Source organism: Schistosoma haematobium, assembly GCF_000699445.3.
Source record: "Schistosoma haematobium chromosome Unknown HiC_scaffold_194, whole genome shotgun sequence".
In the NCBI taxonomy this organism is placed as follows: domain Eukaryota; kingdom Metazoa; phylum Platyhelminthes; class Trematoda; order Strigeidida; family Schistosomatidae; genus Schistosoma; species Schistosoma haematobium.
Genome location: NW_026137042.1, coordinates 1 through 26,480, shown reverse-complemented (window position 1 = coordinate 26,480; position 26,480 = coordinate 1). Strand labels below are relative to the sequence as shown.

The 26,480-nt window shown below is 34.0% G+C and overlaps 2 protein-coding genes across 2 annotated transcripts; both read right to left on the bottom strand.

The window, feature by feature from the left end:
- Positions 1 to 2,236: 2,236 nt before the first annotated feature.
- On the bottom strand, positions 2,237 to 4,462 carry MS3_00002519 (uncharacterized protein). Its single transcript, XM_051210116.1, has one exon. The coding sequence runs from the start codon at positions 3,209 to 3,211 to the stop codon at positions 2,852 to 2,854; it is 360 nt and encodes a 119-aa protein (XP_051064089.1). The 5' UTR covers positions 3,212 to 4,462; the 3' UTR covers positions 2,237 to 2,851.
- A 7,444-nt stretch (positions 4,463 to 11,906) lies between these two features.
- On the bottom strand, positions 11,907 to 13,529 carry MS3_00002518 (uncharacterized protein). The gene has a single exon (XM_051210115.1). The coding sequence runs from the start codon at positions 12,276 to 12,278 to the stop codon at positions 11,919 to 11,921; it is 360 nt and encodes a 119-aa protein (XP_051064088.1). The 5' UTR covers positions 12,279 to 13,529; the 3' UTR covers positions 11,907 to 11,918.
- Positions 13,530 to 26,480: the final 12,951 nt, after the last annotated feature.

The window sequence follows — 26,480 nt, the reverse complement described above, 5'->3', positions numbered from 1 at the left end:
GTATTATGTAACTGAGTCAACCACAGAAAATCACTCATACACATTCCAATATTTCATATACACATAACTCACATCATCATGTGCACAAGCACATTTTGGTGTATCATAACGAAATAGTTAGTGGTAATTAGGCATCGATATAGTTGTTGCACGAAATCCATCATTGAAACGACAATCACAGAGAAACATTTACCATCACAGCGTTGACTGACATAGATCATTTCTATTTATTCAGTGTCACCAATTCTCTTTCACTCTAAATATCTGGTTTTCATTTTACATGGGAGAATATTATTCTATGCTAATTCCAAATATTCACATATCAAAATCTCTCTCCTGTTCGCATCCAGTTATTGGAAACATAATTATGGACAGTGATAAGTAATTATAAATCAAAGTCTGAGTGGACATTAATTGAGGTGAAATGTAGACAGTTTGATCACAGTTGTGCTTTGAGATTCTGTGCTCTTCATAGAATAACCCCTGACCTTATGCGAGTTCATTGCACATTGTTCTATAGAAAATTCACTAAGAAAAACAGCTACGCAATGTTTGCTGGTTTTCAATAGTTGTTTATCCACGATCAGTCAGCTAGTCATTTATTGAGTCAGTCAATCAATTTGTAAGTAAAATTATATACAAAATCTGACAATATCTACTATATCTCGGTACTAGAAATTTACTCTATCGAATATAATTGCATTGCATAGTTTAATGGACAAAGTATATACCTATTATATAGTGTGATAGCACAACGGAGTATTGTTCAAATTTAAACGTAATTTAAAATCGACAACTCAATTAGTATGATACTCATATAGCTAATCATTTTCTTCTCTTATCTTGAACAAAATCCTTCGAAGTGTATCCGCTAACTTTGTGCAATATAAGCAATAAACGTTTACCTAAATTAATGTTTGGCTACATGCGATCTTTCATGTGGATATTCAAAGTTCACAAGTCTCACTTTTAAGCTAACCGGTAAATGCTTATTAGTATAAGATGAAAACAATTCAATTCACCATGTAAACTACCTATGCAATCTATTCAACTTGTATACGAGTCAAGTTAAGAATAAGATAAAAGGGATGACATAACTATATTTGACATCAGATAATGTGATCAAATGAAAGGATTGTAATAAGTGAATTATCCATGAAAACTCCTTTCCTAATTCACTAATAAACATTCAAGTGTCCTGAAATTCCTGTTTTCCCTGTCTTATGTCTCATTTTTCAACAGACTAAGAAGCATGTAAGCAGTTAACAGAGTGAATCAGTATCCATCGATTCGAAATAAACAAGCTGTCTACAGTAAATTTCTACAGAGTATTAGGATACTTCAAAGGGAGTAAACAATCAAATGAGATAGGCGATACAACTACAAACAATAAAGTGGTTCGAAACTTCAGAAAAATCGACAATATTTAAGATGAGCAGTTCATTTCAACAAAGAAATCAGAGAGGAAGGCTTCAAATTGATTGATAATCATTTAATCTACTGTACAATACCAAGTAGTATGGTAAGATAAGTGAAATACCTAATCAATAAAAGAGTGTAGTTATTTCTTTTTAATCTGCAATTCAGTCTAGCATATGTGTTCCCTCAAAACCAAATTTGGTTAATGTGTTGAACGTCTATGAGTTCTCACAGTAACCATCAATTATTTGTAGAGTCATTCTCATTGACCAGTGAGTGGAAATCATTCATTATGTACCTATACAAATTCATTATTCATATGATAACTGTACGTTATTTACAATGACATTTCAAATAGTAGGTCATGATAAATAACTCTGGAGAACAGAATGTTCACTTACAACAGAGAATTGGATAAATGCCACGTTCTTACAAAACAATCTGTACTACTCTCTCGGTCAACTCTCTGTTGGAACATTGAACAACACTGCATTGAAATTTTACTGATTGGAACGACGTGGACTGACAAGTTATATTTTCACAACTCGATGATTATCAACCAGCTTAATTAATGTCGGTGAACTAGGAGGTTAAATTGTTTAGAACACCATCATTATCGTATTCTTGACACTTGGTGTTTAACATTCACTTTTCCCAATAACATCTACCACTAACAATATGTTATATCCTAGCGAAGATTAAATTACGAGTAATTCCTGAGACCTATTAATGGACTAATATTATCTATATACTCCTGTGGTATAACTATTCAGTGATCAAATTATGTATATCTATATTCCACTTATTAGAAGCTTCGTTTTGATCGACAGATTATTATTATTATTATTATTATTATTATTATTATTATAACATGATTTTCTGTTCATAAGTTATACTCAGTTTATTGATTTCGGTCTCCCACGTTCACAGTCACTTTCTGGCTTTATTGTGTATAAATGTTATTTCCTACTTATGGTGCTTTGCGGTCTGTCTGAATGATATATGAACCCAGTATGACTGAAATAAATAATTCGCATAGTGGAAGCTGTTGTTGGCATTGTAGACTCAGAGGGACGGGCTAGACGAGCAATGGATTAATAGGACGCTAGGCTGATCAGACCGAACGAACGTCATTGGATTAGTAGAGTACAAGAGCGAATAAGTAGTAATTTCATTTGCGAATAAATTATGTGATAACTAGTGGTGTATAAAGACACAAAACAATAGATATTGAACTGTTATCCGTCATAAATATCAGTCAATATTCATCGTGATTCTGATCAAACTAATTACGTCCATTGATTCAAAACAATTACAAACATCATTTTCAGCTCTCTCTCTCTCTCTCTCTCTCTCTCTCATACTAGACTGATATCCGCATTCACCTCAATATTTGACGAACGGAATTAAAACGAAGAGATTGTACTTGTAATTATTTATTGTTGACACTGTTCTTCTGTAGTTCCAACAAACTTTCTATTTCTTCCAGTGAGGAAACTTCGGCTCCATCAGCTGATTGCGTTCCAGATTTAGATATGACTTTATAATCAGAGTGCCAGTTTACTGGGAAAAATTCCCTCCATGGTCGTTTTGGATATTGACAAGAAACAAACACATCCCATTTTGCCGTTAGTTTCTCTACACAGATCAGTATTGACATAGTTGCCGAAAGTTTATACTGATTTATATCGTCAATACATTTACTGGCACTGAGTAGTATGTAAGGTCCTGCGAAATGAGATCGTCTAAACAAAGATGGATAAAATCGTGCAAAAGTAGATATGAAAATCATAAATTAATCATGATGATAATTAATTCAATTTATTTATAGATCTGAAAGTATCACAGTTCTGTGGAATGTATTTGCTCTAGAACTACTCTACACATTATTTATTCATTCAACGGATGCTGCTTAAGTGTAGATCAACTGAACCACAATTTGCGAGTCATCATTTGATCACAGATAAACACATAACTTGTTCTGCTGAAAACCATATGTGTTTACATTACCAACGAGGACAGCGAAGGTGTATAAAATTAACTGATATTCTCACTGATCTTATCTCATTTTATATTCATATTTTCATATTTGACGATCGTTGGTAGGAGACAATGGAAGCATCAGATAATTAGGCAAATTACCTACCTATTATCCGAAGATATTCAAAACGAAGCAAACACTCTTTCCATTCGTCATTTAATCGGAATATCTAAAGCAAGTCGACCAACTGAATTTCGTGAATCAACTGATAACATTGATTGGAAAGACGAAATGCATCACCACACACATACACACACACACAGACTGGTCTACAACGCTTCATCATCACTGAATGAAATTATTTTCGTGTCTCCAGTCAACTAATTCTAATTCTTAATTCTACACAACAAAATGAATGGTGATCTTCAATTTTGTTAGTTTACGGAAATTCACCAAACAGTATGTTGTCTTTATACTAATACAAGATGTACCACATAGAGAACCGGAAATCATCATGACAGTTGGTTGTGATTGTATCATGAATTACAAACTATAAGCATAACTATTAAATTCTAGTGGTTTTCAAGGAATTCCGTGACATAACTTCATGAGAATAGAATTAACGGATAAGTGGACAAAGCTTCGTAGATCCACATTAACAACATAAACCTCACAACGGATCATATCAAATTGGACAAACCTACTCATATATTAACCAATATGTTTTTCTGAATGGATTCGTATTTCCACTTGTACAAATCGATTTGGTTCTCCAAACAAATGTTGATGAGAGCAGCTCATTACTATCACATATATCAAACCAATCACCAAGTTGATTTGGTTCCATATACAATCGAACACATTGTGAGATTGTATTTCTCCAATTCAGTAGACTTGATGATTTATTCGATGCAGTGGTATTGCTGTTCATCTCAGTTGTTGTAGGAATGCTCACAACTGGATACACAGTTTGATAAGAAATTACTGTGACGAGGAAGAACAGATTGACTGACATTGTTCATCTAATTAGTTATGGACGTGAAATCGGTTTATATTATGCACAACACAGTAGGTCGAGTAGTTGCATTATATATGCTATTTTATATAGGTCATATCATGTTACTGTGAATTAATTTTATCGACATCCAATTAAAGAATACGTGTGATCTAGTTAGATATAGTAGCATAAACTAATACAATGCACTCGCATTTAACCTTATTCTTTAAATCTTATCGAACAATACCCACACGCACAAATTTACATACAGATCGCTTATGAATCATCTTGACCGGAATGACATGACATTAACTTGTTCAGACCTGTTTTTGATTGATCCAATATTATTCTTGCATTGTTCCAACGTGCTATTTATACTTGGATTAATTTTAATTAGGTTATTTATTCTCTGAAGAAGTGACTTACACTAAGTCACGAAAAGTCAGAAAAATCTAAATTTCGACTCATTGAGATATTACAAATATATTATTTATTTAGAAACCCATAATCGTCACGAAACAATCACACGTAAATCCTACACTTCACCTTATTCTTTTGACATGAATGATATAAACAGACCCACAATGGTTGATTTCACTATTTGATCAAGAACAATGCCAAATTGTTTAGTGTTGCTCGTTACGATGATATCTTGCTCCACCGTGTGGTCACTTGAAACGTTGGAAACTACAACCGAGGATCACACAAATTCGAATAGCTCAGAAAGACAAACAAGACTTTTGTACAGTCTCGCACTGCCAGTAAAATGCATGAGACTATATAGCTTCTACAAAAACAGGGATTATTGGATGGATTTATATGACAGTAATCCATAATTGGGTTTAGATAAACCAGTGCAGATGTTCAATGTAAGGTAAATAATTTCAAGTGGTTTGTTTTCCAAACAGTTTTACCAATATTGAAACTTCCATGTAGTCAGTCACATGTGTATTCTTATTACTGTGTACTTGTTTACAGGCAAGTGATGTTTCGTGGTCGATATATACTAGTTCAACCAGATACATGTGTTACAGTCATTCGTCGAGGTGGACTACGATCAGTTGGATCCATAATGAAGTGTTTAACATGGCCTAGAAACAGTGTTCATTCACCTTGTAATATACCACGAGAGTCAACGAGGATGTCTGATGAAAGTGGGGAAAATATTGTTGATGCACTGAATCAGGAGTGGAATTCTGGGGACGAAACACCTAATGAATTTGACCCAGGTTCATCAGAGAAAGACAGTGAAAATGTCGATATTATTACTAAGTGAAATCATTACTTGACACTTGTATTGCTATCATGCTATCACTAATCAACAATTACATTTTAATTAACAATTTCAAGACTTTTAACAATTGTGTAGATTAACGCATTACAAGTTGACACTGAGAGTGACATGATTTCAATGGTATGATTTCTTTTGTTATTTCAGTAAAGTATTATCTAGTTGAAATGAATTGCACGAGGTGAAGTGTTCTGGATGTGCATGAACAAAATGTATGACATAATTGATGGGTGTCAGAGTATGCGACAGTTCGAAACAGTTCATTATCATTATTATCATTATTACTATCATCTATTAGGGGAAAAATGAGTTATTTATTCAGGGTTATAGAGAGATATCTTATCTGTAGAACTTCCATATTTGTTTCAGCAATGCAATCACCAAGTAAGCGATATCACTACACAATTCGTACACCAATAAATTCATATTTAGATCTCCAAAACAATACCGTTTAGGGAGAGTGGTCGTAGTCGAATGAACACTAGGAGGGAAAAAAGCTGAATTGAGAGGATTCTAAGAGATATTCTAAGATGTTTCAGGAAACCTCTAGACAATAAATAAGTGATCGATAATCAAGTTGTTTCACAAATCCAATCGATAAGCCATCGAAATCTGAAGTCAATTAGAATTATTCTATTGATTAAGAAGCGCTAATCACATCGATACTAATCGACTGAGAGAAACGTCAGTGTTGTTAATGAACCTGAGTTGTTGACGAAGACGATATTATATACTGGGTGACATTATCAGTATGATAACAACAGTATACAATCAATGTGCACATCACATCACATTCTTGTATCGATTGAATGATATGTAGATCAATCAAGTTTAATCCAATGAATTTCGCAAAATAACAAATAGGTGTCATTCCACACCTCACTCATTCACTTCACATGTGATCGGTTACCACAAATTCTCTAAGATCAAATCGGCATACTAAATTCACAACACAGATGAGCATTTTGCATCAGTTCGATCACATTCTTCCTAATTTCAGTTTGTCTAGAGAATCTTCCAATCGTATCTACCATGCTCGAACATGTTTCGTGACAAGAGGACAATAATAACACACTGGCATCAACAACACATCCATTAGTCATGTCAATACATGTGAACATTTCACTGGTCCTTATCAAGTCTCACTCCATGGGATCTCGACTTTGGATCACAGGATTGTGTACATGTTCGATTCCACTGAAAACTGACAGTTGGTCACCGTGCATCAAGCTCTCATTTCATTATCATGATAAGATGATTTGACATACACAAATTAAACAAGTGTTAATCATTCGATTTGAAAATGTTGAAATTCGAAGATGGTGTAGAGTTGAATATTATTGCTTCACAACATTGTGCAATCAAATCTAACTGATTATGTAATGATAATATCTCATGCATAGGGAATGTGATGCATGTGATCGGTTGACACATCGTTTCCTACAAACTAAATATTTTTCACATCACATGATCGATATGCAAATGGCATAAGCAATGCAACTACTCGACCTACTGTGTTGTGGATAATATAAACCGATTTCACGTCCACAACTAATTAGATGAACAATGTCAGTCAATCTGTTCTTCCTCGTCACAGTAATTTCTTATCAAACTGTGTATCCAGTTGTGAGCATTCCTACAACAACTGAGATGAACAGCAATACCACTGCATCGAATAAATCATCAAGTCTACTGAATTGGAGAAATACAATCTCACAATGTGTTCGATTGTATATGGAACCAAATCAACTTGGTGATTGGTTTGATATATGTGATAGTAATGAGCTGCTCTCATCAATATTTGTTTGGAGGACAAAATCGATTAATTAAGCTGGTAGATGGTCATCGAGTTGTGAAAATATAACTTGTCAGTCCACGTCGTTCCGATCAGTAAAATTTCAATGCAGTGTTGCTCAATGTTCCAACAGAGAGTTGACCGAGAGAGTAGTACAGATTGTTTTGTAAGAACGTGGCATTTATCCAATTCTCTGTTGTAAGTGAACATTCTGTTCTACAGAGGTATTTTTCATAACCTACTATTTCAAATGTCATTGTAAATGACGTGTAGTTTTTATGTGAATAATGAATTTTTACAGGTTTTCAATTGATCTACAAAATAGCTATTATACACCATCACTTGGTGATAAAATACAAATCTCGAAACATATTTATTGGAACTTGCTCAGTTCATTGTCCCTATTACGACTTGTGAGCACCTCAACACAGTTCAGATACCTGTAAATAGCTGTGACATTGCCTGTATCAGTAAGGACCGTCACACCAGTTTGTATGACTCAGTCCATTACTTAAAGTATCAGCTATCTAAGTACCAGTTTCAAATGAGTAAAATGAATTTGAATTTAATAGACTTGTTATGTTCACACAGTTGTCAGCTGAATAAAGCATTCTGAAGTTTATCTTTAAATTACGTGACATACATTATTAAATAAGCAGTCGAACTTCCCTATTTGTATGTAAGTTCTGAAAACATTTTGGAAACCTTCAGAAAGTGGAATACTGTAGTCAATGTGCTCATTTCAACTATAAACTTTAGTGATCAAATAGCAATACAAACCTGATCGGATCGTCCCTATTCTTCATTCCCACCCTTCTGAATATACGTTGAAATTTAGTGATAGTGCCAAGTCAATCAGGATCAAGAAGGTAGTGCTGAGGTCACGATGGAAATATTGAATTTCAGTGAGTCTAGACAACAGTTGGCGCATTCCAGTCAACCAGAACATATCAAATATCGATGCGTAATTTATTATGTAAAATACAGTAAACTACAAGGTAGTATAACTTTCACTGATTTCTCGTTATTTATTTTATCTTGAATGTAATAGAGAAGTTTATCCGTAAGGCTCCATGTCACTTTGACTTGGATCTTTGTTTGGTCTGTTCAGCAAAACATGTACTACAAAATGCCTTCCAAATATTTGGTCTATACTATTTTGTTGACCACTAGGTAGCTGAATGAAAACTAATCATCATCAGTATTCAAATATTTGTTCTTGAGAGTACCAATACTCTCACACATGTGTCAAAATAATCTCTTCACATTGGTTTATTTTGCTAATGAACATTACATTTAAACATTACTCCAACCACCAATTCATTGAGTACTCTTATAACCGACTAGCATCCACAATGGCACATGAATCAATATCTCACTAATCTAACGCTTCTCAACAAATCTATCACACTTTGTTTATTGAACTAAGTGATGGTGAAGAGGAGAATGATGTTATTAGTTGGATATTTGCATGCTGGCTTTAATGTTGTTTCTTGATCCCCATCGGTCATGCATTACAATCAAATTTGCCTAATATTGCTTACCAGCAACAAAACACACCATTCATGAGAACTACGTCATGCAATGTATTATGTAACTGAGTCAACCACAGAAAATCACTCATACACATTCCAATATTTCATATACACATAACTCACATCATCATGTGCACAAGCACATTTTGGTGTATCATAACGAAATAGTTAGTGGTAATTAGGCATCGATATAGTTGTTGCACGAAATCCATCATTGAAACCACAATCACAGAGAAACATTTACCATCACAGCGTTGACTGACATAGATCATTTCTATTTATTCAGTGTCACCAATTCTCTTTCACTCTAAATATCTGGTTTTCATTTTACATGGGAGAATATTATTCTATGCTAATTCCAAATATTCACATATCAAAATCTCTCTCCTGTTCGCATCCAGTTATTGGAAACATAATTATGGACAGTGATAAGTAATTATAAATCAAAGTCTGAGTGGACATTAATTGAGGTGAAATGTAGACAGTTTGATCACAGTTGTGCTTTGAGATTCTGTGCTCTTCATAGAATAACCCCTGACCTTATGCGAGTTCATTGCACATTGTTCTATAGAAAATTCACTAAGAAAAACAGCTACGCAATGTTTGCTGGTTTTCAATAGTTGTTTATCCACGATCAGTCAGCTAGTCATTTATTGAGTCAGTCAATCAATTTGTAAGTAAAATTATATACAAAATCTGACAATATCTACTATATCTCGGTACTAGAAATTTACTCTATCGAATATAATTGCATTGCATAGTTTAATGGACAAAGTATATACCTATTATATAGTGTGATAGCACAACGGAGTATTGTTCAAATTTAAACGTAATTTAAAATCGACAACTCAATTAGTATGATACTCATATCGTTAATCATTTTCTTCTCTTATCTTGAACAAAATCCTTCGAAGTGTATCCGCTAACTTTGTGCAATATAAGCAATAAACGTTTACCTAAATTAATGTTTGGCTACATGCGATCTTTCATGTGGATATTCAAAGTTCACAAGTCTCACTTTTAAGCTAACCGGTAAATGCTTATTAGTATAAGATGAAAACAATTCAATTCACCATGTAAACTACCTATGCAATCTATTCAACTTGTATACGAGTCAAGTTAAGAATAAGATAAAAGTGATGACATAACTATATTTGACATCAGATAATGTGATCAAATGAAAGGATTGTAATAAGTGAATTATCCATGAAAACTCCTTTCCTAATTCACTAATAAACATTCAAGTGTCCTGAAATTCCTGTTTTCCCTGTCTTATGTCTCATTTTTTCAACAGACTAAGAAGCATGTAAGCAGTTAGCAGAGTGAATCAGTATCCATCGATTCGAAATAAACAAGCTGTCTACAGTAAATTTCTACAGAGTATTAGGATACTTCAAAGGGAGTAAACAATCAAATGAGATAGGCGATACAACTACAAACAATAAAGTGGTTCGAAACTTCAGAAAAATCGACAATATTTAAGATGAGCAGTTCATTTCAACAAAGAAATCAGAGAGGAAGGCTTCAAATTGATTGATAATCATTTAATCTACTGTACAATACCAAGTAGTATGGTAAGATAAGTGAAATACCTAATCAATAAAAGAGTGTAGTTATTTCTTTTTAATCTGCAATTCAGTCTAGCATATGTGTTCCCTCAAAACCAAATTTGGTTAATGTGTTGAACGTCTATGAGTTCTCACAGTAACCATCAATTATTTGTAGAGTCATTCTCATTGACCAGTGAGTGGAAATCATTCATTATGTACCTATACAAATTCATTATTCATATGATAACTGTACGTTATTTACAATGACATTTCAAATAGTAGGTCATGATAAATAACTCTGGAGAACAGAATGTTCACTTACAACAGAGAATTGGATAAATGCCACGTTCTTACAAAACAATCTGTACTACTCTCTCGGTCAACTCTCTGTTGGAACATTGAGCAACACTGCATTGAAATTTTACTGATTGGAACGACGTGGACTGACAAGTTATATTTTCACAACTCGATGATTATCAACCAGCTTAATTAATGTCGGTGAACTAGGAGGTTAAATTGTTTAGAACACCATCATTATCGTATTCTTGACACTTGGTGTTTAACATTCACTTTTCCCAATAACATCTACCACTAACAATATGTTATATCCTAGCGAAGATTAAATTACGAGTAATTCCTGAGACCTATTAATGGACTAATATTATCTATATACTCCTGTGGTATAACTATTCAGTGATCAAATTATGTATATCTATATTCCACTTATTAGAAGCTTCGTTTTGATCGACAGATTATTATTATTATTATTATTATTATTATTATTATTATCATGATTTTCTGTTCATAAGTTATACTCAGTTTATTGATTTCGGTCTCCCACGTTCACAGTCACTTTCTGGCTTTATTGTGTATAAATGTTATTTCCTACTTATGGTGCTTTGCGGTCTGTCTGAATGATATATGAACCCAGTATGACTGAAATAAATAATTCGCATAGTGGAAGCTGTTGTTGGCATTGTAGACTCAGAGGGACGGGCTAGACGAGCAATGGATTAATAGGACGCTAGGCTGATCAGACCGAACGAACGTCATTGGATTAGTAGAGTACAAGAGCGAATAAGTAGTAATTTCATTTGCGAATAAATTATGTGATAACTAGTGGTGTATAAAGACACAAAACAATAGATATTGAACTGTTATCCGTCATAAATATCAGTCAATATTCATCGTGATTCTGATCAAACTAATTACGTCCATTGATTCAAAACAATTACAAACATCATTTTCAGCTCTCTCTCTCTCTCTCTCTCCTCTCTCATACTAGACTGATATCCGCATTCACCTCAATATTTGACGAACGGAATTAAAACGAAGAGATTGTACTTGTAATTATTTATTGTTGACACTGTTCTTCTGTAGTTCCAACAAACTTTCTATTTCTTCCAGTGAGGAAACTTCGGCTTCATCAGCTGATTGCGTTCCAGATTTAGATATGACTTTATAATCAGAGTGCCAGTTTACTGGGAAAAATTCCCTCCATGGTCGTTTTGGATATTGACAAGAAACAAACACATCCCATTTTGCCGTTAGTTTCTCTACACAGATCAGTATTGACATAGTTGCCGAAAGTTTATACTGATTTATATCGTCAATACATTTACTGGCACTGAGTAGTATGTAAGGTCCTGCGAAATGAGATCGTCTAAACAAAGATGGATAAAATCGTGCAAAAGTAGATATGAAAATCATAAATTAATCATGATGATAATTAATTCAATTTATTTATAGATCTGAAAGTATCACAGTTCTGTGGAATGTATTTGCTCTAGAACTACTCTACACATTATTTATTCATTCAACGGATGCTGCTTAAGTGTAGATCAACTGAACCACAATTTGCGAGTCATCATTTGATCACAGATAAACACATAACTTGTTCTGCTGAAAACCATATGTGTTTACATTACCAACGAGGACAGCGAAGGTGTATAAAATTAACTGATATTCTCACTGATCTTATCTCATTTTATATTCATATTTTCATATTTGACGATCGTTGGTAGGAGACAATGGAAGCATCAGATAATTAGGCAAATTACCTACCTATTATCCGAAGATATTCAAAACGAAGCAAACACTCTTTCCATTCGTCATTTAATCGGAATATCTAAAGCAAGTCGACCAACTGAATTTCGTGAATCAACTGATAACATTGATTGGAAAGACGAAATGCATCACCACACACATACACACACACACAGACTGGTCTACAACGCTTCATCATCACTGAATGAAATTATTTTCGTGTCTCCAGTCAACTAATTCTAATTCTTAATTCTACACAACAAAATGAATGGTGATCTTCAATTTTGTTAGTTTACGGAAATTCACCAAACAGTATGTTGTCTTTATACTAATACAAGATGTACCACATAGAGAACCGGAAATCATCATGACAGTTGGTTGTGATTGTATCATGAATTACAAACTATAAGCATAACTATTAAATTCTAGTGGTTTTCAAGGAATTCCGTGACATAACTTCATGAGAATAGAATTAACGGATAAGTGGACAAAGCTTCGTAGATCCACATTAACAACATAAACCTCACAACGGATCATATCAAATTGGACAAACCTACTCATATATTAACCAATATGTTTTTCTGAATGGATTCGTATTTCCACTTGTACAAATCGATTTGGTTCTCCAAACAAATGTTGATGAGAGCAGCTCATTACTATCACATATATCAAACCAATCACCAAGTTGATTTGGTTCCATATACAATCGAACACATTGTGAGATTGTATTTCTCCAATTCAGTAGACTTGATGATTTATTCGATGCAGTGGTATTGCTGTTCATCTCAGTTGTTGTAGGAATGCTCACAACTGGATACACAGTTTGATAAGAAATTACTGTGACGAGGAAGAACAGATTGACTGACATTGTTCATCTAATTAGTTATGGACGTGAAATCGGTTTATATTATGCACAACACAGTAGGTCGAGTAGTTGCATTATATATGCTATTTTATATAGGTCATATCATGTTACTGTGAATTAATTTTATCGACATCCAATTAAAGAATACGTGTGATCTAGTTAGATATAGTAGCATAAACTAATACAATGCACTCGCATTTAACCTTATTCTTTAAATCTTATCGAACAATACCCACACGCACAAATTTACATACAGATCGCTTATGAATCATCTTGACCGGAATGACATGACATTAACTTGTTCAGACCTGTTTTTGATTGATCCAATATTATTCTTGCATTGTTCCAACGTGCTATTTATACTTGGATTAATTTTAATTAGGTTATTTATTCTCTGAAGAAGTGACTTACACTAAGTCACGAAAAGTCAGAAAAATCTAAATTTCGACTCATTGAGATATTACAAATATATTATTTATTTAGAAACCCATAATCGTCACGAAACAATCACACGTAAATCCTACACTTCACCTTATTCTTTTGACATGAATGATATAAACAGACCCACAATGGTTGATTTCACTATTTGATCAAGAACAATGCCAAATTGTTTAGTGTTGCTCGTTACGATGATATCTTGCTCCACCGTGTGGTCACTTGAAACGTTGGAAACTACAACCGAGGATCACACAAATTCGAATAGCTCAGAAAGACAAACAAGACTTTTGTACAGTCTCGCACTGCCAGTAAAATGCATGAGACTATATAGCTTCTACAAAAACAGGGATTATTGGATGGATTTATATGACAGTAATCCATAATTGGGTTTAGATAAACCAGTGCAGATGTTCAATGTAAGGTAAATAATTTCAAGTGGTTTGTTTTCCAAACAGTTTTACCAATATTGAAACTTCCATGTAGTCAGTCACATGTGTATTCTTATTACTGTGTACTTGTTTACAGGCAAGTGATGTTTCGTGGTCGATATATACTAGTTCAACCAGATACATGTGTTACAGTCATTCGTCGAGGTGGACTACGATCAGTTGGATCCATAATGAAGTGTTTAACATGGCCTAGAAACAGTGTTCATTCACCTTGTAATATACCACGAGAGTCAACGAGGATGTCTGATGAAAGTGGGGAAAATATTGTTGATGCACTGAATCAGGAGTGGAATTCTGGGGACGAAACACCTAATGAATTTGACCCAGGTTCATCAGAGAAAGACAGTGAAAATGTCGATATTATTACTAAGTGAAATCATTACTTGACACTTGTATTGCTATCATGCTATCACTAATCAACAATTACATTTTAATTAACAATTTCAAGACTTTTAACAATTGTGTAGATTAACGCATTACAAGTTGACACTGAGAGTGACATGATTTCAATGGTATGATTTCTTTTGTTATTTCAGTAAAGTATTATCTAGTTGAAATGAATTGCACGAGGTGAAGTGTTCTGGATGTGCATGAACAAAATGTATGACATAATTGATGGGTGTCAGAGTATGCGACAGTTCGAAACAGTTCATTATCATTATTATCATTATTACTATCATCTATTAGGGGAAAAATGAGTTATTTATTCAGGGTTATAGAGAGATATCTTATCTGTAGAACTTCCATATTTGTTTCAGCAATGCAATCACCAAGTAAGCGATATCACTACACAATTCGTACACTAATAAATTCATATTTAGATCTCCAAAACAATACCGTTTAGGGGAGAGTGGTCTTAGTCGAATGAACACTAGGAGGGAAAAAAGCTGAATTGAGAGGATTCTAAGAGATATTCTAAGATGTTTCAGGAAACCTCTAGACAATAAATAAGTGATCGATAATCAAGTTGTTTCACAAATCCAATCGATAAGCCATCGAAATCTGAAGTCAATTAGAATTATTCTATTGATTAAGAAGCGCTAATCACATCGATACTAATCGACTGAGAGAAACGTCAGTGTTGTTAATGAACCTGAGTTGTTGACGAAGACGATATTATATACTGGGTGACATTATCAGTATGATAACAACAGTATACAATCAATGTGCACATCACATCACATTCTTGTATCGATTGAATGATATGTAGATCAATCAAGTTTAATCCAATGAATTTCGCAAAATAACAAATAGGTGTCATTCCACACCTCACTCATTCACTTCACATGTGATCGGTTACCACAAATTCTCTAAGATCAAATCGGCATACTAAATTCACAACACAGATGAGCATTTTGCATCAGTTCGATCACATTCTTCCTAATTTCAGTTTGTCTAGAGAATCTTCCAATCGTATCTACCATGCTCGAACATGTTTCGTGACAAGAGGACAATAATAACACACTGGCATCAACAACACATCCATTAGTCATGTCAATACATGTGAACATTTCACTGGTCCTTATCAAGTCTCACTCCATGGGATCTCGACTTTGGATCACAGGATTGTGTACATGTTCGATTCCACTGAAAACTGACAGTTGGTCACCGTGCATCAAGCTCTCATTTCATTATCATGATAAGATGATTTGACATACACAAATTAAACAAGTGTTAATCATTCGATTTGAAAATGTTGAAATTCGAAGATGGTGTAGAGTTGAATATTATTGCTTCACAACATTGTGCAATCAAATCTAACTGATTATGTAATGATAATATCTCATGCATAGGGAATGTGATGCATGTGATCGGTTGACACATCGTTTCCTACAAACTAAATATTTTTCACATCACATGATCGATATGCAAATGGCATAAGCAATGCAACTACTCGACCTACTGTGTTGTGCATAATATAAACCGATTTCACTTCCACAACTAATTAGATGAACAATGTCAGTCAATCTGTTCTTCCTCGTCACAGTAATTTCTTATCAAACTGTGTATCCAGTTGTGAGCATTCCTACAACAACTGAGATGAACAGCAATACCACTGCATCGAATAAATCATCAAGTCTACTGAATTGGAGAAATACAATCTCACAATGTGTTCGATTGTATATGGAACCAAATCAACTTGGTGATTGGTTTGATATATGTGATAGTAATGAGCTGCTCTCATCAACATTTGTTTGGAGGACAAAATCGATTAATTAAGCTGGTAGATGGTCATCGAGTTGTGAAAATATAACTTGTCAGTCCACGTCGTTCCGATCAGTAAAATTTCAATTCAGTGTTGCACAATGTTCCAACAGACAGCTGACCGAGAGAGTAGTACAGATTGTTTTGTAAGAACGTGGCATTTATCCATTTCTCTGTTGTAAGTGAACATTCTGTTCTACAGAGGTATTTTTCATAACCTACTATTTCAAATGTCATTGTAAATGACGTGTAGTTTTCATATGAATAATGAATTTGTACAGGTTTTCAATTGATCTACAAAATAGCTTGGTGATCAAACACAAATCTCGAAACATATTTATTGGAACTTGCTCAGTTCATTGTCCCTATTACGACTTGTGAGCACCTCAACACAGTTCAGATACCTGTAAATAGCTGTGACATTGCCTGTATCAGTAAGGACCGTCACACCAGTTTGTATGACTCAGTCCATTACTTAAAGTATCAGCTATCTAAGTACCAGTTTCAAATGAGTAAAATGAATTTGAATTTAATAGACTTGTTATGTTCACACAGTTGTCAGCTGAATAAAGCATTCTGAAGTTTATCTTTAAATTACGTGACATACATTATTAAATAAGCAGTCGAACTTCCCTATTTGTATGTAAGTTCTGAAAACATTTTGGAAACCTTCAGAAAGTGGAATACTGTAGTCAATGTGCTCATTTCAACTATAAACTTTAGTGATCAAATAGCAATACAAACCTGATCGGATCGTCCCTATTCTTCATTCCCACCCTTCTGAATATACGTTGAAATTTAGTGATAGTGCCAAGTCAATCAGGATCAAGAAGGTAGTGCTGAGGTCACGATGGAAATATTGAATTTCAGTGAGTCTAGACAACAGTTGGCGCATTCCAGTCAACCAGAACATATCAAATATCGATGCGTAATTTATTATGTAAAATACAGTAAACTACAAGGTAGTATAACTTTCACTGATTTCTCGTTATTTATTTTATCTTGAATGTAATAGAGAAGTTTATCCGTAAGGCTCCATGTCACTTTGACTTGGATCTTTGTTTGGTCTGTTCAGCAAAACATGTACTACAAAATGCCTTCCAAATATTTGGTCTATACTATTTTGTTGACCACTAGGTAGCTGAATGAAAACTAATCATCATCAGTATTCAAATATTTGTTCTTGAGAGTACCAATACTCTCACACATGTGTCAAAATAATCTCTTCACATTGGTTTATTTTGCTAATGAACATTACATTTAAACATTACTCCAACCACCAATTCATTGAGTACTCTTATAACCGACTAGCATCCACAATGGCACATGAATCAATATCTCACTAATCTAACGCTTCTCAACAAATCTATCACACTTTGTTTATTGAACTAAGTGATGGTGAAGAGGAGAATGATGTTATTAGTTGGATATTTGCATGCTGGCTTTAATGTTGTTTCTTGATCCCCATCGGTCATGCATTACAATCAAATTTGCCTAATATTGCTTACCAGCAACAAAACACACCATTCATGAGAACTACGTCATGCAATGTATTATGTAACTGAGTCAACCACAGAAAATCACTCATACACATTCCAATATTTCATATACACATAACTCACATCATCATGTGCACAAGCACATTTTGGTGTATCATAACGAAATAGTTAGTGGTAATTAGGCATCGATATAGTTGTTGCACGAAATCCATCATTGAAACCATAATCACAGAGAAACATTTACCATCACAGCGTTGACTGACATAGATCATTTCTATTTATTCAGTGTCACCAATTCTCTTTCACTCTAAATATCTGGTTTTCATTTTACATGGGAGAATATTATTCTATGCTAATTCCAAATATTCACATATCAAAATCTCTCTCCTGTTCGCATCCAGTTATTGGAAACATAATTATGGACAGTGATAAGTAATTATAAATCAAAGTCTGAGTGGACATTAATTGAGGTGAAATGTAGACAGTTTGATCACAGTTGTGCTTTGAGATTCTGTGCTCTTCATAGAATAACCCCTGACCTTATGCGAGTTCATTGCACATTGTTCTATAGAAAATTCACTAAGAAAAACAGCTACGCAATGTTTGCTGGTTTTCAATAGTTGTTTATCCACGATCAGTCAGCTAGTCATTTATTGAGTCAGTCAATCAATTTGTAAGTAAAATTATATACAAAATCTGACAATATCTACTATATCTCGGTACTAGAAATTTACTCTATCGAATATAATTGCATTGCATAGTTTAATGGACAAAGTATATACCTATTATATAGTGTGATAGCACAACGGAGTATTGTTCAAATTTAAACGTAATTTAAAATCGACAACTCAATTAGTATGATACTCATATAGCTAATCATTTTCTTCTCTTATCTTGAACAAAATCCTTCGAAGTGTATCCGCTAACTTTGTGCAATATAAGCAATAAACGTTTACCTAAATTAATGTTTGGCTACATGCGATCTTTCATGTGGATATTCAAAGTTCACAAGTCTCACTTTTAAGCTAACCGGTAAATGCTTATTAGTATAAGATGAAAACAATTCAATTCACCATGTAAACTACCTATGCAATCTATTCAACTTGTATACGAGTCAAGTTAAGAATAAGATAAAAGTGATGACATAACTATATTTGACATCAGATAATGTGATCAAATGAAAGGATTGTAATAAGTGAATTATCCATGAAAACTCCTTTCCTAATTCACTAATAAACATTCAAATGTCCTGAAATTCCTGTTTTCGCTGTCTTATGTCTCATTTTTCAACAGACTAAGAAGCATGTAAGCAGTTAGCAGAGTGAATCAATATCGATCGATTCGAAATAAACAAGCTGTCTACAGTAAATTTCTACAGAGTATTAGGATACTTCAAAGGAGTAAACAATCAAATGAGATAGGCGATACAACTACAAACAATAAAGTGGTTCGAAACTTCAGAAAAATCGACAATATTTAAGATGAGCAGTTCATTTCAACAAAGAAATCAGAGAGGAAGGCTTCAAATTGATTGATAATCATTTAATCTACTGTACAATACCAAGTAGTATGGTAAGATAAGTGAAATACCTAATCAATAAAAGAGTGTAGTTATTTCTTTTTAATCTGCAATTCAGTCTAGCATATGTGTTCCCTCAAAACCAAATTTGGTTAATGTGTTGAACGTCTATGAGTTCTCACAGTAACCATCAATTATTTGTAGAGTCATTCTCATTGACCAGTGAGTGGAAATCATTCATTATGTACCTATACAAATTCATTATTCATATGATAACTGTACGTTATTTACAATGACATTTCAAATAGTAGGTCATGATAAATAACTCTGGAGAACAGAATGTTCACTTACAACAGAGAATTGGATAAATGCCACGTTCTTACAAAACAATCTGTACTACTCTCTCGGTCAACTCTCTGTTGGAACATTGAACAACACTGCATTGAAATTTTACTGATTGGAACGACGTGGACTGACAAGTTATATTTTCACAACTCGATGATTATCAACCAGCTTAATTAATGTCGGTGAACTAGGAGGTTAAATTGTTTAGAACACCATCATTATCGTATTCTTGACACTTGGTGTTTAACATTCACTTTTCCCAATAACATCTACCACTAACAATATGTTATATCCTAGCGAAGATTAAATTACGAGTAATTCCTGAGACCTATTAATGGACTAATATTATCTATATACTCCTGTGGTATAACTATTCAGTGATCAAATTATGTATATCTATATTCCACTTATTAGAAGCTTCGTTTTGATCGACAGATTATTATTATTATTATTATTATTATTATTATTATTATACATGATTTTCTGTTCATAAGTTATACTCAGTTTATTGATTTCGGTCTCCCACGTTCACAGTCACTTTCTGGCTTTATTGTGTATAAATGTTATTTCCTACTTATGGTGCTTTGCGGTCTGTCTGAATGATATATAAACCCAGTATGTCTGAAATAAATAATTCGCATAGTGGAAGCTGTTGTTGGCATTGTAGACTCAGAGGGACGGGCTAGACGAGCAATGGATTAATAGGACGCTAGGCTGATCAGACCGAACGAACGTCATTGGATTAGTAGAGTACAAGAGCGAATAAGTAGTAATTTCATTTGCGAATAAATTATGTGATAACTAGTGGTGTATAAAGACACAAAACAATAGATATTGAACTGTTATCCGTCATAAATATCAGTCAATATTCATCGTGATTCTGATCAAACTAATTACGTCCATTGATTCAAAACAATTACAAACATCATTTTCAGCTCTCTCTCTCTCTCTCTCTCTCCTCTCTCATACTAGACTGATATCCGCATTCACCTCAATATTTGACGAACGGAATTAAAACGAAGAGATTGTACTTGTAATTATTTATTGTTGACACTGTTCTTCTGTAGTTCCAACAAACTTTCTATTTCTTCCAGTGAGGAAACTTCGGCTTCATCAGCTGATTGCGTTCCAGATTTAGATATGACTTTATAATCAGAGTGCCAGTTTACTGGGAAAAATTCCCTCCATGGTCGTTTTGGATATTGACAAGAAACAAACACATCCCATTTTGCCGTTAGTTTCTCTACACAGATCAGTATTGACATAGTTGCCGAAAGTTTATACTGATTTATATCGTCAATACATTTACTGGCACTGAGTAGTATGTAAGGTCCTGCGAAATGAGATCGTCTAAACAAAGATGGATAAAATCGTGCAAAAGTAGATATGAAAATCATAAATTAATCATGATGATAATTAATTCAATTTATTTATAGATCTGAAAGTATCACAGTTCTGTGGAATGTATTTGCTCTAGAACTACTCTACACATTATTTATTCATTCAACGGATGCTGCTTAAGTGTAGACCAACTGAACCACAATTTGCGAGTCATCATTTGATCACAGATAAACACATAACTTGTTCTGCTGAAAACCATATGTGTTTACATTACCAACGAGGACAGCGAAGGTGTATAAAATTAACTGATATTCTCACTGATCTTATCTCATTTTATATTCATATTTTCATATTTGACGATCGTTGGTAGGAGACAATGGAAGCATCAGATAATTAGGCAAATTACCTACCTATTATCCGAAGATATTCAAAACGAAGCAAACACTCTTTCCATTCGTCATTTAATCGGAATATCTAAAGCAAGTCGACCAACTGAATTTCGTGAATCAACTGATAACATTGATTGGAAGGACGAAATGTAGTACCACACACACACACAGAGAGAGAGAGACTGGTCTACAACGCTTCATCATCACTGAATGAAATTATTTTCGTGTCTCCAGTCAACTAATTCTAATTCTTAATTCTACACAACAAAATGAATGGTGATCTTCAATTTTGTTAGTTTACGGAAATTCACCAAACAGTATGTTGTCTTTATACTAATACAAGATGTACCACATAGAGAACCGGAAATCATCATGACAGTTGGTTGTGATTGTATCATGAATTACAAACTATAAGCATAACTATTAAATTCTAGTGGTTTTCAAGGAATTCCGTGACATAACTTCATGAGAATAGAATTAACGGATAAGTGGACAAAGCTTCGTAGATGCACATTAACAACATAAACCGCACAACGGATCATATCAAATTGGACAAACCTACTCATATATTAACCAATATGTTTTTCTGAATGGATTCGTATTTCCACTTGTACAAATCGATTTGGTTCTCCAAACAAATGTTGATGAGAGCAGCTCATTACTATCACATATATCACACCAATCACCAAGTTGATTTGGTTCCATATACAATCGAACACATTGTGAGATTGTATTTCTCCAATTCAGTAGACTTGATGATTTATTCGATGCAGTGGTATTGCTGTTCATCTCAGTTGTTGTAGGAATGCTCACAACTGGATACACAGTTTGATAAGAAATTACTGTGACGAGGAAGAACAGATTGACTGACATTGTTCAACTACTTAGTTATAGAAGTGAAATGGTTTTATATTATGCACAACACAGTAGGTCGAGTAGTTGCATTATATATGCTATTTTATATAGGTCATATCATGTTACTGTGAATTAATTTTATCGACATCCAATTAAAGAATACGTGTGATCTAGTTAGATATAGTAGCATAAACTAATACAATGCACTCGCATTTAACCTTATTCTTTAAACCTTATCGAACAATACCCACACGCACAAATTTACATACAGATCTCTTATGAATCATCTTGACCGGAATGACATGACATTAACTTGTTCAGACCTGTTTTTGATTGATCCAATATTATTCTTGCATTGTTCCAACGTGCTATTTATACTTGGATTAATTTTAATTAGGTTATTTATTCTCTGAAGAAGTGACTTACACTAAGTCACGAAAAGTCAGAAAAATCTAAATTTCGACTCATTGAGATATTACAAATATATTATTTATTTAGAAACCCATAATCGTCACGAAACAATCACACGTAAATCCTACACTTCACCTTATTCTTTTGACATGAATGATATAAACAGACCCACAATGGTTGATTTCACTATTTGATCAAGAACAATGCCAAATTGTTTAGTGTTGCTCGTTACGATGATATCTTGCTCCACCGTGTGGTCACTTGAAACGTTGGAAACTACAACCGAGGATCACACAAATTCGAATAGCTCAGAAAGACAAACAAGACTTTTGTACAGTCTCGCACTGCCAGTAAAATGCATGAGACTATATAGCTTCTACAAAAACAGGGATTATTGGATGGATTTATATGACAGTAATCCATAATTGGGTTTAGATAAACCAGTGCAGATGTTCAATGTAGGGTAAATAATTTCAAGTGGTTTGTTTTCCAAACAGTTTTACCAATATTGAAACTTCCATGTAGTCAGTCACATGTGTATTCTTATTACTGTGTACTTGTTTACAGGCAAGTGATGTTTCGTGGTCGATATATACTAGTTCAACCAGATACATGTGTTACAGTCATTCGTCGAGGTGGACTACGATCAGTTGGATCCATAATGAAGTGTTTAACATGGCCTGGAAACAGTGTTCATTCACCTTGTAATATACCACGAGAGTCAACGAGGATGTCTGATGAAAGTGGGGAAAATATTGTTGATGCACTGAATCAGGAGTGGAATTCTGGGGACGAAACACCTAATGAATTTGACCCAGGTTCATCAGAGAAAGACAGTGAAAATGTCGATATTATTACTAAGTGAAATCATTACTTGACACTTGTATTGCTATCATGCTATCACTAATCAACAATTACATTTTAATTAACAATATCAAGACTTTTAACAATTGTGTAGATTAACGCATTACAAGTTGACACTGAGAGTGACATGATTTTAATGGTATGATTTCTTTTGTTATTTCAGTAAAGTATTATCTAGTTGAAATGAATTGCACGAGGTGAAGTGTTCTGGATGTGCATGAACAAAATGCATGACATAATTGATGGGTGTCAGAATATGCGACAGTTCGAAACAGTTCATTATCATTATTATCATTATTACTATCATCTATTAGGGGAAAAATGAGTTATTTATTCAGGGTTATAGAGAGATATCTTATCTGTAGAACTTCCATATTTGTTTCTGCAATGCAATCACCAAGTAAGCGATATCGCTACACAATTCGTACACCAATAAATTCATATTTAGATCTCCAAAACAATACCGTTTAGGGGAGAGTGGCCGTAGTCGAATGAACACTAGGAGGGAAACAAGCTGAATTGAGAGGATTCTAAGAGATATTCTAAGATATTTCAGGAAACCTGTAGACAATAAATAAGTGATCGATAATCAAGTTGTTTCACAAATCCAATCGATAAGCCATCGAAATCTGAAGTCAATTAGAATTATTCTATTGATTAAGAAGCGCTAATCACATCGATACTAATCGACTGAGAGAAACGTCAGTGTTGTTAATGAACCTGAGTTGTTGACGAAGACGATATTATATACTGGGTGACATTATCAGTATGATAACAACAGTATACAATCAATGTGCACATCACATCACATTCTTGTATCGATTGAATGATATGTAGATCAATCAAGTTTAATCCAATGAATTTCGCAAAATAACAAATAGGTGTCATTCCACACCTCACTCATTCACTTCACATGTGATCGATTACCACAAATTCTCTAAGATCAAATCGGCATACTAAATTCACAACACAGATGAGCATTTTGCATCAGTTCGATCACATTCTTCCTAATTTCAGTTTGTCTAGAGAATCTTCCAATCGTATCTACCATGCTCGAACATGTTTCGTGACAAGAGGACAATAATAACACACTGGCATCAACAACACATCCATTAGTCATGTCAATACATGTGAACATTTCACTGGTCCTTATCAAGTCTCACTCCATGGGATCTCGACTTTGGATCACAGGATTGTGTACATGTTCGATTCCACTGAAAACTGACAGTTGGTCACCGTGCATCAAGCTCTCATTTCATTATCATGATAAGATGATTTGACATACACAAATTAAACAAGTGTTAATCATTCGATTTGAAAATGTTGAAATTCGAAGATGGTGTTGAGTTGAATATTATTGCTTCACAACATTGTGCAATCAAATCTAACTGATTATGTAATGATAATATCTCATGCATAGGGAATGTGATGCATGTGATCGGTTGACACATCGTTTCCTACAAACTAAATATTTTTCACATCACATGATCGATATGCAAATGGCATAAGCAATGCAACTACTCGACCTACTGTGTTGTGCATAATATAAACCGATTTCACTTCCACAACTAATTAGATGAACAATGTCAGTCAATCTGTTCTTCCTCGTCACAGTAATTTCTTATCAAACTGTGTATCCAGTTGTGAGCATTCCTACAACAACTGAGATGAACAGCAATACCACTGCATCGAATAAATCATCAAGTCTACAGAATTGGAGAAATACAATCTCACAATGTGTTCGATTGTATATGGAACCAAATCAACTTGGTGATTGGTGTGATATATGTGATAGTAATGAGCTGCTCTCATCAATATTTGTTTGGAGGACAAAATCGATTAATTAAGCTGGTAGATGGTCATCGAGTTGTGAAAATATAACTTGTCAGTCCACGTCGTTCCAATCAGTAAAATTTCAATGCAGTGTTGCTCAATGTTCCAACAGAGAGTTGACCGAGAGAGTAGTACAGATTGTTTTGTAAGAACGTGGCATTTATCCATTTCTCTGTTGTAAGTGAACATTCTGTTCTACAGAGGTATTTTTCATAACCTACTATTTCAAATGTCATTGTAAATAACGTGTAGTTTTCATATGAATAATGAATTTGTACAGGTTTTCAATGTTTCTAGAAAATAGATATTATACACAATCACTTGGTGATCAAACACAAATCTCGAAACATATTTATTGGAACTTGCTCAGTTCATTGTCCCTATTACGACTTGTGAGCACCTCAACACAGTTCAGATACCTGTAAATAGCTGTGATATTGCCTGTATCACTAAGGACCGTCACACCAGTTTGTATGACTCAGTCCATTACTTAGAGTATCAGCTATCTAAGTACCAGTTTCAAATGAGTAAAATGAATTTGAATTTAATAGACTTGTTATGTTCACACAGTTGTCAGCTGAATAAAGCATTCTGAAGTTTATCTTTAAATTACGTGACATACATTATTAAATAAGCAGTCGAACTTCCCTATTTGTATGTAAGTTCTGAAAACATTTTGGAAACCTTCAGAAAGTGGAATACTGTAGTCAATGTGCTCATTTCAACTATAAACTTTAGTGATCAAATAGCAATACAAACCTGATCGGATCGTCCCTATTCTTCATTCCCACCCTTCTGAATATACGTTGAAATTTAGTGATAGTGCCAAGTCAATCAGGATCAAGAAGGTAGT

Excerpts from the sequence above, each read along its gene's own strand:
- MS3_00002519 (XM_051210116.1), bottom strand. The coding sequence starts at position 3,211 with ATGATTTTCATATCTACTTTTGCACGATTTTATCCATCTTTGTTTAGA.
- MS3_00002518 (XM_051210115.1), bottom strand. The coding sequence starts at position 12,278 with ATGATTTTCATATCTACTTTTGCACGATTTTATCCATCTTTGTTTAGA.